This window comes from Limanda limanda, chromosome 23, assembly GCF_963576545.1.
Source record: "Limanda limanda chromosome 23, fLimLim1.1, whole genome shotgun sequence".
NCBI lineage: Eukaryota > Metazoa > Chordata > Actinopteri > Pleuronectiformes > Pleuronectidae > Limanda > Limanda limanda.
Genome location: NC_083658.1, coordinates 9725781 through 9740029, shown reverse-complemented (window position 1 = coordinate 9740029; position 14249 = coordinate 9725781). Strand labels below are relative to the sequence as shown.

Here is a 14249-nt window from a genome sequence, read left to right as displayed (position 1 = left end):
GATGCAACATTGTCTGTAAAAGTTGCAATTCTTCATTTCCTTTTCATTCGCAGGTTGTAAGAGTGGTCCAGCAGACTGGATTGTTGATGTGCAAACAGCTAAATAAGGATTTGTGTCCATGCACTTACCTGTAAGTCTTTCAAACTTAGATCAGGCTTGGGCATGATGCAGATTCAGAATAAGATACATTTGTCAAACAGAGAGAGCTATATGTTTATTCCTTTAGAAAATCTGTGTTAAGTAGGTTTTACAACTATCTCACCATGCACCTCCTACTTCAGGCCTGGTCTTTATTTTCTCTATGGGCCTCAGCTTATTTTGAACATAAATTGAGCAAACTATATATTTTCTTAAGCATAGAAAACGTTCCCTTGGATTTTATTCCATTTTCCATCAGTACATATAATTACTGAATCATAGAATACCTTTAAATATAATATGAAAATTCTTCTCATCTTGTTTTGACTCTAGGCCTCCCACTCCCCCCCCCCCCCCCCCCCTACATTTAGTTTTAAGCTCTGTAATTTCCAAGGCTGCATCATTCATTTTATACAATCAATAGAGTGGTAAGTGGTTCCCATTCCTTCACTTAGACTTTAACACGGCAGATCAGAATTTAGAGAATATTAAAGGTTTTAAGTGAAAGCAGGATAATATATTACAGGATAAAAGTATTAAAAAGAAATGTAGAAATAGGTTAACCAGGGACTGCTGACAAAACTGGAGTACATAATTCAACACCATGCGACCATTCAGGTTCAAATCCCATGTCAGATCTTTTCCCCATAAACACATGATCTTCCTGATGCCTGTGAACTCAGCTAAAATGTAGAAGACGCTCAATCAGGGCAGCCGTTCATTGTAGAGGCGTCCTTATTCAACTCCACTGCCAGCAGCACTGTTTGCAGCCAGACAAGGCCTGGATCCTCTCCAAATCACAGCACGCAGGCACTGGCTGCTGTCATCTGGCCACAACAAGCTCCCCTTAGGGAGTTGACAGTGTCTGTGTTAGTGGGCCAGTTGTTTTTGGAGACAATAGCCAAGGTGTGCATTTGTATCCGTGCACACCAAACACACGCATTTTACGGCTTTTGCCTCACCCTTCATCCCCTTTGGCTTGTCACATTCACCTTTAGGTCCACAGTGAATCCACATATGCTGGCTATACTGAATATTGCATGTGTTTGGATGTGTTTCAAACCCTCTATTGCACCTTACAAAGCCGAGGACCAGCAGGTGCTGTGTCTCCTCACAGAGGGAAGTAAAGGAGACCGGTCGCTCTGGACCCAACTTTAAAAGGCCTTATATTGTTTTTCTGAAAGACTCTTCAGAACTTGTATATCCCTCCCTTCTTTATTTGAAACAAGGCTGTTTATTCCTTCAATCCAAACAAAGGAGTGATGTATTAAAGAGCGGTGTTTAAAGCCCAACTGAAACTATTGCGCTTCTTATTTCTTTCGACAATACCTCTGCATATGGATGCAGGTATCTTTTGTTCACACAGAAAGATAAATTATTTGCATACAGACATTTTTTTCTTCCTATACCTTCTAGCTTTTAATGCCTTCGTAAAAGGCCTTGGTGTGTGTTTGAATATTGCAATGAGCTTCCACAATAACGAATGAAATTGACAAAAATGCCCGAAGCCTCAGGAGGTACTTGGTGTTTTTGTTTTGTTTGGATTATCCAGGTCACTTGGTTTTGTTGTCCAATTTCAAAAGTGGAAAATTGTTTATTTTGGAGAGGTGTTGTTTTGATCAGTTACCCATCAGCGCCACAGAGCTGCAATCTTGGATTCAACACTCCGTCCCCCTGAGAGTTGTATTATCGATTTGAGGGTGTATGCACATTTAATGATGAATGATGGCTTCTGAGCGCCGACTGAATCTACATTGGATTAAGAAAATGAGATTAGGCTGTGAATTAAGTTTGGGTCTCATATATATGGTAAATAATGCTTGTGCTTTGTTATTATCCACCTAGTGTGATGGGTTGTCTGTGCCAAAACTAACAATAAACATCATGATCCATGAATTAATTAAATTATATTCGGTTAATACATAGTTTCCTCTGAAAGTGGTCGGAAAGTAGTGACTGTTGCATTTTCGAAAAGCCCAAGGTGACTTCTACAAATGTCTCCATTTGTCTGACCAAACCTGGAAGATCTTCAGTTAACAGCAGGGACGGACTGGGTCAATTTTTCAGGCTCGGAATTTGACTCCTTTCCAGACCACCTTTTTCACACAAAGCACCAGAACTCTAACGTTAGGCTAACCCTATTTGTGGATGTAACGGTTACCAGACTGGTAAACAAGTGGGCGGCCCAGTCACTAACTGCCCCATCCTTTCAGTGTCTAATGCCATAAGAATCTCTTTTACTGTTGCTACAACCAAAACAGTCACAATATGCTGTTTCCAAGGGCTTCTACTTTGAAATGCTACATCAGATTGTCCTGAGTTGGTGAACAGTTATTGTGAAAAAAATCTGTCTGTGGAAACAGTTTCTTAATGACAGTCTGAATTTAAGTTTTTCTCTATTATAGAGTTTGACAAATAATTCACACCTGGTAATGAATAATAATGAATATATGCTTTTTAAATCATTTTTTTTCACCGAAACAAATTCTCTTATTTATCATTCATTTTAACAATGTTTCAGTGAACCATTGCTTAACATTAAAGTTAAGCAATGCAGCTTTACATGAGCACAAGCAGGGACATAAACATTAAAATGAACAACAAATAACATAAACATTCAAAACTGCCCTTTAATCAACATACATAACGATTTCTGGCCCAATTTTCAATGGTCAATACATGTGTTTTTTCTGATGTACTTTGAATTTGGGTTATGAGGGTTTATGCTGGCATGAAAAGGCAGTTCAACTCTTGTCTCCCACCTTGTTGGAAAGGTGAGCTTCAGTGGATTTACCTTTTTGCATTATATTAAGCTGTGTTGCTCTGTGGCTGGCTGTTTAACAATCAGAACACCACCTCTTTGTGTGACAGCCTCTGGTTTTGGGCCATAGTCAGCAGTGCTCAGCTACTGATGCCGCTGTGGTTCCTTACTGCAATGTGGTCAGTTGTGGTAGGCATGTGTGTACTTCAGTGTGTTCACTCACATCAACAATTGGATTCATTTCTTTTCCAAATAGACTCGGGCTCCGCTCGAATAGTCCATCTTGCTTGGGAACCTTCCTAACTGAGTGAAATGACCTGGAAGTTTTTCAGCCATCACCATAATAAGAGCTGTTAGAATTCTCTTAATTATAAATAAAGGAGGTGTTATGCTTCCTAACTTGTCTCCTTTAGCAAAGCAAACACCGGGTCATCCTTTGTGAAAGGAAATAAGAAAACAACCTCGCACCTTGCAGTGAGACACATCCTTTTTTATTCTCCTGACAGACAATCCAGAACTGATAACTGATTTCTTCTCTGTCACATCTGTGCTGTGTGCAACACACAGATTAAATTTATAGTTGACAATATCCTCATCACAACTAAAAACGTTTATGAAAGTTATTTGAACATCTTGATTGTGGAAAGGACACAATGTAAATGCACAAAAGAGCTTGTTGCAAATTAGAGTAAAAATTCTCCTGTTGTGGATTTATTTTTATCTTAAATTGGATGCAACTGGCAAGCTAAGGGAGCCAAATGAAGTAATTTGTTGTCTTTATAAACGTGATTGGTGTTTGTTAAAACCAAATTATGTTGTTTTCTTCCTGTCTGAGTTTACAGTATGTGTGTGTGATAAGAACAAGCGGATGATGAATTTGCACCAATTTAATAAAAGTCTCAATCAGCGTGTGGTGATCAGTCTTGATATTGTGGCAGCTGCTACAAACAAATGAACCATCAAAAAATACGTTGAGAGGATAAGTCCCTAGGAGGCAGACCATTATATTAGCTAAATAAATATCTCCTGATCAATTAACCAATAAAACAGAACAACAACCAACAATGGCCCCTGCACCAGTCGCCGATAAACTATATTCGTCTCATCACCCAACCCTAACATGTATTGACCAATCACAGATAGATTTTTTGCCTTCCAATAAAAGAGGTTATTCTGTGTGTATGGGAGCTGAGAGAGTGATGCTTTTCATTATCTCTGTGTCTGTAGTTTTATATGAACATCTTTAGACACACTCATCTGGAATCAGACAAAAGCATGTTACTTCTGTATGAATGATTAAACCGTCTTTCGGTTGCTTGAAAATAATCTCTTCAATATCGCTGGCACTCAAGCGACCATTATCACAGGAGGGAAAGCCTGTTAACACCTTTTACCACAGTAGGGGCTTAGAATGTTATGTGCATTAAATGGCAGAGGTTCTGATTTTGTTTCCGCTGTTCTCCACCGGCTCTTGACTAATTAAGGACTTGTGCTGGTGGGGGAGCAGACAACAACAAGCATTACTGCAGCAAAAACACTACTGGAATCTGTCAGAATAAGTGACATAACACAGCTTGAAAATAATGTTGAAAATAAAAAAAATCTGTGCTTTATTTATGCTTGCTTATTTCATGCTTGCTGATGACGGTGCCCCCAACTGGCTTTTACTGGCTCCATTAGTGCCACGACTGTCATTAGAATGGTTTTAATGGTTCCGGGAAGTCCCGGGTTATGGATTCTTGAGACTCTTCAGTGGAAAAGCGCATTAATTTGATACTAACCCAGATTATGGACTACATCTTACTGATGTGTTTACTCTTGGGAGGAATAGAGAAGATGCCTATCAATTATTCAGACAGTTTATGACTGTTGTCTGATTTTAATGGTTCAATAGAGCAACTAACTAAAGTGAGGGAAAATCCGAAAAATTTGTAGTGAGGGGGGAAGAGGTAGAAAAAAACAGTTAAACGGAGAGACTTTGGACAGTCACGTTATAATGCCATGAGAGACTATGTCCGTACATCAACATATGACATCAATGGAGAATCAATGTGGAGGCCCACCTTACAAAGACACAGCTCACCTCTAATTTGACTATTTAAGTCAATACATTCTAAATTTGTACATTCACAAATTAATTATCTTAAACCACTGCTAAAAGCAAGGTCAAAAACCCCCTGAATATTATAGTGAAACCCAAAAGTTCCGAGAAAGACAAAGCACTTGCGTTGTTGGAGAAAAAAACCCACAATTCCTTTCAACAGGACAGAACATCTAGCAGAGCGAGACTCGGGATGGACGGACGTCTGCCTTGATCAGGTTGGGGTGAGAGCGAAGAGGTGGGTTGAAAGAGGGGGATAAAAGAGAGAGATGTGGGGAGGGGAAGAAAGAGAGACAAGGAAAAGTTGTATTTAAGCACTTTCATTTTTAAACTATGGATTAGCAACAAAGCTGAAAGTGGTTTGATTTCAGTGACAGTCCAGCAACAGGATCATGCTCCTCATATTGAACATAAATGAAAAGCATGGGGTGGGGGGTACCCTGCATGTGCCCTATATGTACCCCTATCAGGTGTTGTTCACTTTTCATATAGAATCACAGACTGTGTCTTAGCTAGTCCTTGTAATGTATGTGTGACTGGGTTTGTTCACATACTTGGTACAGACCTATCATTATTCAACTATAAAAATGTCTTTCTTGCTTCTGTAACTTCCATTCATAATCCACCTGAGCTGTCAATGTGCGTCCATCCATTTCGAAACAGCGCATTGGAGGCAGATTAAAGGGTCATTTCGCCAGCTCATCGGGTAATTACTAGTTTTAATTGCTCCCATTCAAGGGAATTAGCACGAGCCCTCTGTTGTGAACTCTGTGTTTCCGCTTGCATTGTTCAACATCATCCAGTTTCAGGCTTAGTGACATCACAGAAGTCAATTAGGATTTAAAGAGACTTGAGGAGCCCCCTTTATTCTACCTGAGTATTAGAGTTGGGATGAACAAAGGTCCTTGAGCCTTTCAGCCTTGAGCTCCTGCTTTCTTCTGTAGGGCTTTAGACTCAGTTTACGGCTGTTTCCTTTATTCACACTGAAGTACCGTTTCAACCACAAAGGTTAAAGCTTTGTTTGAACCCAGCAATGAATTCACTATCCAATGTTGGTAATAAAGAAGGAAACAAAGAGGCATTTCAATTTCATGCTAAAGTCACTTTGTAGTTTAATTATTGCTGAAACAATAGTCTGTAGACCTCTCTGTGAAACACTTCTGGCCACTTCAAAACTATAACCTGTGTGGACAAAGAAACCCAATGAAAATACAGCATGAAAAGACAGAAATATATAGATTTAGACCACCACATTTCTTTTTATATATACAACGTAGGTTTATCCAGGGTGTATACGTAGTCATTAGGGATTGGAGTCAGCTCACACACGAGCAAGCCTTGAAGCTAATGCGTGGATGGATGGTTTGTGGATACAGCGGCCATGCGCAGTGAGAGCACGGGCACGGAGGCAGGCGGGTTGTTTAGTGACAGATGGATACGCCAGCAAATCCTTTCATTCTGTCCCAACAAAATGAATGATCATGTTTATTACAATCACGTGAGGGCCAGAGACAGCTCCTTTATTTATTGATGCCCATCAGGATTTGGAGAGGATTTCACAGGCTAAGATTAAGTGCTTCAGAAACTACGTACCAACCCTACCTTTAAGTTAAGACATCAGATACCAAAACTTAATAGATATGCAGTACTTGCTTATTTTCAACTGATTAAGTGAGTTTCATTTCTCAGCAGCTATACGTATACCTATATCAGTTACAATATTAGTATGATACTCACTCAGTGGTGAACTGAAATGTGACATTTTTGTTCTCTTGACTATTACATACATGATTAAAGTGTGTCTTATTTTGGGTTAAGAATAGTTTTATTGCGTTCAGTCCACTGAATGAGCTTTAGGTTTGGAACAAGTGGTTGCTATGGTTTCAAGAAATTAATTCAATTATATTTGAAGGGGACGGCATTTACTTCACTTGTATTGAATCTGGCTGCAACTCTGTGTTATATTATTAAAAATATGGGCTTTACTTTCACTGTGAAAACCCTTGAATGAGATATTTGACCTATAGTACCTGCTCTGTCCATATTCTGAATGCCACATACTGCACTGGCAATTTCTAATTTAAATTCAGCATTAAATATAATGCACCATTTCCTTTTGAATCTGACCCCTGGTCGTGATTTGCACGCCATTGAGTGTAATCTAACCCTTTTTGGCCAGACCTTCATTAGGCGTTCATACAAAACATGAAAATGTCATCACAATTATTTTTTTATTAATCTCAATTTTGCCTATAAACAATGAGTTTGAAGCTAATGTTGTTGAGTGGCTGTTTGGGTAAATATGAGTGTTCTTGCTTCTTTAAGGGTTATGAAATACTTGGTATGAACGAAGCCTTGTAACACTTTGCCTTGGCGTGTTCTCTCTTCCTTTCAGCCCACTTCTGAATGCGATTATCGGATACTGAAAACTGATTAACCTCCTGGTGAAGGTTCAGCCGTATTCATTTACTGCAGCTGCTGGAATGTCCTTGTTGAACATGTGCACAGAAAAGTATTTCAGACGCAAATTAGCCTCGTGTTTGACATATTTTCACTTGGCCTGGCATGTCACCCTGACACAGGTCCACCTTACAGACAACATCCATTTCCAAAGACTTAAAACGACTAGATTCACTGTGACAGTAACTTCTTTACAAAGAAACCTCTCACATACAGTTTGTGATACCCCTAACTGTATAACTGTTATTTACCTGTTATTAATATCTGAGGCACTAACTAATCGTAATTGTGGTTAATATTACTTAACTAAGTCTGCACTGAACACTTATTTTCAAGAATGAGCAGCATCACCTCTGTACCACCATTAAGGTAAGATAACTGTACAGTAGACCAGAATATGTTAGGGCAGTTCTGCTAGCCTAAGTATCTGATAGCAGTGAGAATGCAGGAACTTTCTTTGGTCCTGAGGGGTGTTGGAGGATTTATCTAACAAACAGCCTAAAATACCAATACATTGTGCTGGTAACTCATGGCTGTACTGCTAATTTTATACTCAGATGCCAACCTCACTGTATAACACCCACTCTTGAACTATCCCTTAAAGCAGCTGCATCACTTGTGTCCTAATGTTCTGTCTGAGACTTTTCAAACTTTCTGCACATCTTCCACTGGGAAGATTGAGCACAGACGGTGTTATTTGCTTGTTTACCTACTGTTGCCTCTGAGATGTGAAAATACAGAAACACAATTGTAGAGCAGTAAACCTTCTTTGTCCATCTCAAGCAGCAGGTTCAACATAAAGAGTCATGTTTAACAAAGTATTTCTATCATATTGAGTTGGTGTGAATAAATCAAATTACTTCAGAATGATTTGATTAAGTAAAATTATATGTATTCATAAATATGTAGATAAAACACAAGTTTCATGTATAAATAACCTTATTTAATTAAATCTTTCTGAATGTATTTGATTTACCCTCACTAACTCAACATGATAGGTAACTCTTCATTAAATATGACCTTTTACATTGAATTTATTTGATGAAGTTGCAACAGATTTATATTAATTTGCTGGATTTAAAACATAAAACAGTTATTTCAACGGTTTATTAGACGTTTGACTAACAAGTTTCTTAGTGGGAAGAGTCTCTGGAGACCATTGTCTAAAAAGTGCCCGGGATGAGAAAACTAATTTCCTTTTATTTATTTTTTCCATTATGAAATCAAAACACCAGACCAAAGCAAGTTTTGATAATGAAGTGATAGAGTAAAGTAACAAATGACAAAATTAAACTCTTCCCTTCATTCACTGGTAGGAATATACCACACACACATTTCCCCGGATGAATGGTAAATACATCTTAGTTTTTTTATAGACTGCGTAAATAATTACAGGCTGCAGCCTAAAAAAACATATCTTTCACAGTGTAAAAAAAAACTAAGAATTTGTTTATCAACCTCAAGTGTGTCCAGCCTCTTGATATGCACAACAGCGCGTATCAGTTCAGGAGTCAAAGAGCATTTCTGAAACTGTAAACAAAACCAATGAAGCAGGGCATGCAGGGGGCACCCTTCTTCAAATTGTAGATTAAATGGATATTTCACCTGGCAGGGGTAAACAATACTGCTCGGAGCAGTGTCAAGTTCATCACATCGAAAATGGAAATGGTGGCCTGCTCCCCCGTTTTGCCCGTGTTTGTTTTCGCTCTCAGCTCTGCAGCGTTTGCAGGGGTGGAATCCTGTAGACCTAATAGGCTTATAGGATAATATCACTTTGTTTTCCTCTCTCTCTTGTCCTTGCTCAGTGCTTGGTGTTTGAAGATGCTCCCAACGGCGTGAAGGCAGGGCTGGCGGCGGGGATGCAGGTGGTGATGATTCCCGATGACAACCTAGACCCCAGCCTTACCCAGGAGGCCACGCTGCGACTCAGGAGCATGGAGGAGTTTCGGCCGCAGCTCTTTGGCTTGCCGGCGTATGACTGAGCCAGAAACCACACCGACGTCAAGTCGAAACAACAAGCTGACTTCCTTCCTGCATGCCTTACCCTGCTCTGGGTATAAAGTGATGTTATCAGTTTTTTCTTCCAAGCTAATGACATTCAATCGTTCGATAGATGAGACATAACGTCACTGAACAAGACCTCTAAGCAGGTCAGTTTATTATCAATCTATTTCAGGACTCCTTTCTGAAAGCTTTTGCTTGATATATTACACATATTGAGTCACTTGGCAGTAGGGCTACGAAGATATTTAGATAGGTGAGGTTTATATATCTGTTGTCCTTATCTTCTTCCACTATTTCGCTACAGTGAATAGGGATTAATGTGTGTTGCTTAAACATTACAAATGTATTCAACAACAAAAACTACAACTCAAGCTGTAATACTGTATATAGCTGACAGGGGGGTCCTTCAAATATCCGGAGAAACAGGGGCGCTGGGGTTGGGTATCATTCGAAATGTTTGCATGATTGTTAGTTAGTCTTTCAGCACGTTGCCTTTTCCCCATTGAGTCGGACACATTCAGGTTAAACATGAACTGAATTTGCATACAAGCATTTTAGTTTGTAGGATTAAAAAAGGAAATAAACAGCATTTGAACAACTGTTTTGTTGGCATAATATGTTCAAGGGTTTTGCTACCTCAAAAGCTTTGTTGCATTGTTGGCTTGCGCTGGGTTTCGGCCACGATGTGCTCAAAAGCCTCGGGCTTGGGTTGAGTTCAGGTTTAATTAATATCAAATGACATTTTTTCCTACTCTCTATGACTGTGCCACCAGCCTGCGGTCAGTGTGTGTCATGTGTCGCAAGTAGATACACACTAAGGTCAGTGGTGGATTACATGAAAATTATCAGTACATCTTTAACCGGATGTACCCGTCAGGTTCAGTCGCTGCCATTCCAAATGTCACAGGCTGAACAAGTACATTGTTGCCCTCGCAATTATGAGTGTGCTTAAACTGGTACAGGGCTTTTGTGTTACACTACAGTTATGCTGCGTTTACTCTCCCCACAGGATAATTTGTGTTAAATGCCATAACTCACACTACTCAAGCTACTGACTGCAGTTGCTGCATTGTCCTATTTACGGAAATGCCTGAGAAGGCAGCATTATCAAGTGTGAGTCCACAAGGCCACCTGGAGACGTAGGAAATTGACAGTCTACCTATACAATGCTACCTGAGGCTTATCAGAGTCGCTTTCATGAAATTGTGAGTTTCACACAAAATGGGGTCATGCTGTTTTTTTTTGCTCTATTTTAAATATTTCAACTCCCAAATGACACGAAATTTACGTTTATTTGCGTCTGTGCATGTAATTTCATTGCTTGGATTGGATGTTTCCGTTTAAATGATCAGCTCCTGGAACACACACACTCACACACACTCACACACACACACACACACAATGGATCAGTTTGGAGTTGACACCACCCCACAGTGTAATCCAGTACAAAGGCCTCGAGTTGCCTCCACTCTTTCATCTCTGCTCATGTCTGCCTTCCGCACATACCACGAATCGCATGTACCCCCTCCTCTCACTGAGCAGGCTTTAACGGCCCGCCGCCGGAGGATCCCGGTGCCGCCGCTCCCTCGGGGCTGCTGAAATCCGATTCCCCCCCCCACGCTTTCCTCGCCCTTCATCCTCACGGAGCGAGTTTATCTCCTCAGCTGTTTCGTTCTCTCTTTTCCCCCTCTTTTCTTGCTCACACCCTCATCTCTCTGGAGTTATACGTATCATTCACCCTCTCCTGCCTGAGGTGAAGTTCCTGTATTCGCGTATGCATGCGGCTTACAGTCTGATCTCACTGTGGTTTAAGTGTTAAAAAGGAATGCAAGTGCTTAAATATAAATTAAAAGTGGAGGCTGCCTGAAAAGAACACCAGACTAAAACGTCTTCCAAAGATTTAATCCGATTTAAGGATGTTGTCAGACATAGTGGACCTTCTGATGTTCATGTAACCATTTTTTGGGATAATGTAATATAAGTTGTGTAGCTTGTCATGTACTTCCATTTCGCTATTGTCTTTTATTCTATTTTTAGCACTGCTCACCTTGCTTGCCATGACTTCACTGCTGCTATTGAACATGTTCACAAGGGTCAGTGTCTGTGCTTCGATTGACAAAGAGTTTTGGGAAGTGCATTTTGTCTACAACAGCGTCACTTATGCCTTTCAGCATGTTGTCTTCTTTGAAATTGAAATCCGCCCTGTGATGTTGAGTGGTTGAGCTCGGCGTCGTTTCCTCTCGTTTGAGCACGCTCTGACCCATTTCAAGATAATGGATTCCAGCTGATGGCTTTTTCAGACTGGCTTTTTGTCATACTTTATAAACAGCTACCTCTGGGACATTTTGGCAATCTCACTGGGTCAGCCGTGTGATGTCCTCACATCTCAGGATGTCTCCGGATACCTGTTTAAAAAACATACAAGTGGGCCTGAGGCGTCGACCCCTATGTGTGATTCTTTCAACCAAAAGGGAGAGAGAAAAAAACAAATTTGCATTCTCTCCCATCTCTGCCAGTCACCGTTCTCTTTTATCCTCGCCGCAAACCTTTTCAACTTTAATTCTGGCTGTGAGTGAAGAGGGCAAGGGGAGCGGCGGCAGAGATAGCTCCCTGACACGTTTCCCAGGCCCCTGTCCTCGGCTGTGTTCACGACTGATAGGCGAGAGTGGCTGCGGGACACATCCATCTTCAATGTCAGGTTTTATATATCCGGGTTTTATCAGGACTCAGACAAGCAGCTCCTGTACAGGCAAAGTTGGAAGAAAAAAACCACTGGACGCCAGGGAGAGACATTGTATAGATGACCTTATATTAAACAGTAAACTTTTTAATTTTTACATTCGAAAAACGGAATGTGGAAAGAGAAGAGTGGGAGCCCATCAGATAATGCAGATTGGCCTCTTCCTGAACATTTCCTTCAATCTTGTCCCAGATATGCAGAATCAAAAGATACAGACTGAATGTCATATCTGTAAGGAAGCAATATTTGTATTTTTTTCTTTCTTCAGGGGGATTTGGAAAAACAAGAACTCACCTTACTGAGGAAAATGAGGGATTAAATACACAGGGGCTTCTGTGTCTAAGTCAGGAAATCCCCTGAAGCGACTGTGATTTAAGTATTTTAATTGATTCGTCTGACAAAAAGGGTTATAATCCAAAAGTTTGCATTTAAATACTCAACAGTCTTTCTGTGTATGCAAACTTCTTTATGTTAATAGTATTAAGAAAATCCTCCTTTTCTTTTGAAGACTTGGCTGAGACAAATATCTCAGCAACGCCACGAGCAAGGTGGGAGAACTTAAGACAGATTTCTCTATTCTCAACACTAAGCAAAAAGCATATCTCAAGTCTGCGTATCTCCAAAGCACAGGCTGGATTGCCGAGGAGGGTAGAGCGCAGAAGGAGGCTGAGATCTGATGGTACTAGTTCTGCTGGATGCCATTTTGTATTCTGCTGGCCAAAGTGTGCAACCTCGGCGTGAACCAAAGGGGATTTTATGGAGGTGAAGATATCGAGGACCTCTGACCACGAGAAGCACTTTGCCTGTTATGAGATAGGATGCAGACACTGTGCTTCTTCCACCAGCTCCGAAACCCGCCGCTTCCTCAGTGATGCAAATAGACCCTTATGTTTTATTCAGCTCCGAGTGATGAGAGAATAAATTTGATTACAGGAGCAGGTGATGGCGAGGACAATGTTGGCAAGCAGATTTGCGAACACAAAGAGGAGTTAAATGTACAATTAAGACCAGACAATATCAGATTAGCGCCTTTTGCAATAACGCTTTGAGGAATTAAACAGTACGATCGTTGTTATCTTTTGGTATCATGGGGATTTGATTCCGAGGAATAATGAGGATTTATCGAGATGTTTTTGTTGTTTTCGGGCATTGTAGTTACGTCGCATAAATGTAACACTTTTTTTAGAAATCCTTTTCTCTCTTTCCAGATGGAGCCTCACCGGGGGGGCACACAGAGGTTCACCACTCATCAAACATTACAAAATTGCCCCTAGAAAGCAATCAACCTGGATTTGCTCATTATAAATGAGTGGGAATCCTTCTGTCTTTGGGTCAAGCCTCCTGTTGTGGCAGGACTACGCTCAGGTTGTTGGAAGTGGCTAATTTCAGAAAGAGGCTCTGAAGAGGGACAGGGAGAGTGAATGCAATAAAAAATATGAATTGCTCGAATGAAGAGGTCATCCAGCTGTAGCCGGATATGATATATCACCAGGTTTATTCTGGAAAGGTCTGTTTTTAGGTTGCTTCAATTTTTTGCTGTATAATGAAAAAACAATATATGCACATTGGGTCGGTTTTTACCACATATAGTTATTAATAAATGGGCCTCTTTCACGAAACGTTCCATTTCTGCCTGGTCCCAACGGGCTTGGGTCAGGAAACCACACTCAGCTGCAGTGCTGTGTGTCCACGCCCCCCACACAGAGGGGGGGTTTAGGCATTCTTGGCTTCTTAAATGTTCTTTTTCATTTTGTGTGATTTCTGTTGACCTATATTCTAATTAGCAATAACTGCCAGACACTTTCTTCTCACAAAGATGTGGCATTCATCAATATTAGAAATCTGGATGGGTGCGACGAATTCTGCAATTCTTTTAAGAACAGGTCATAAATCCCAAGTGAAATATTCTTACAAAACAAATTGTCTCTGTTTATACAGCACTTTTCTAGTCCGATGACCACTAAAAGTAAAGCACAGTTTTTGTCATTCACCCATACATTCATACAGTGCATCCATGTGCAGCACTTCCTCTATTAGACCACCTG

General features: G+C 40.4%; 1 protein-coding gene across 1 annotated transcript in view; it reads left to right on the top strand.

Moving 5' to 3' along the window:
- Positions 1–10062, top strand: part of pudp (pseudouridine 5'-phosphatase) — a 32056-nt gene extending 21994 nt beyond the window's left edge. The window contains exon 4 of the mRNA XM_061066935.1: positions 9266–10062. Coding sequence (XP_060922918.1) covers positions 9266–9442 — 177 coding nt within the window. The 3' untranslated portion in view covers positions 9443–10062. The remainder of the gene's footprint in view (positions 1–9265) is intronic.
- Positions 10063–14249: the final 4187 nt, after the last annotated feature.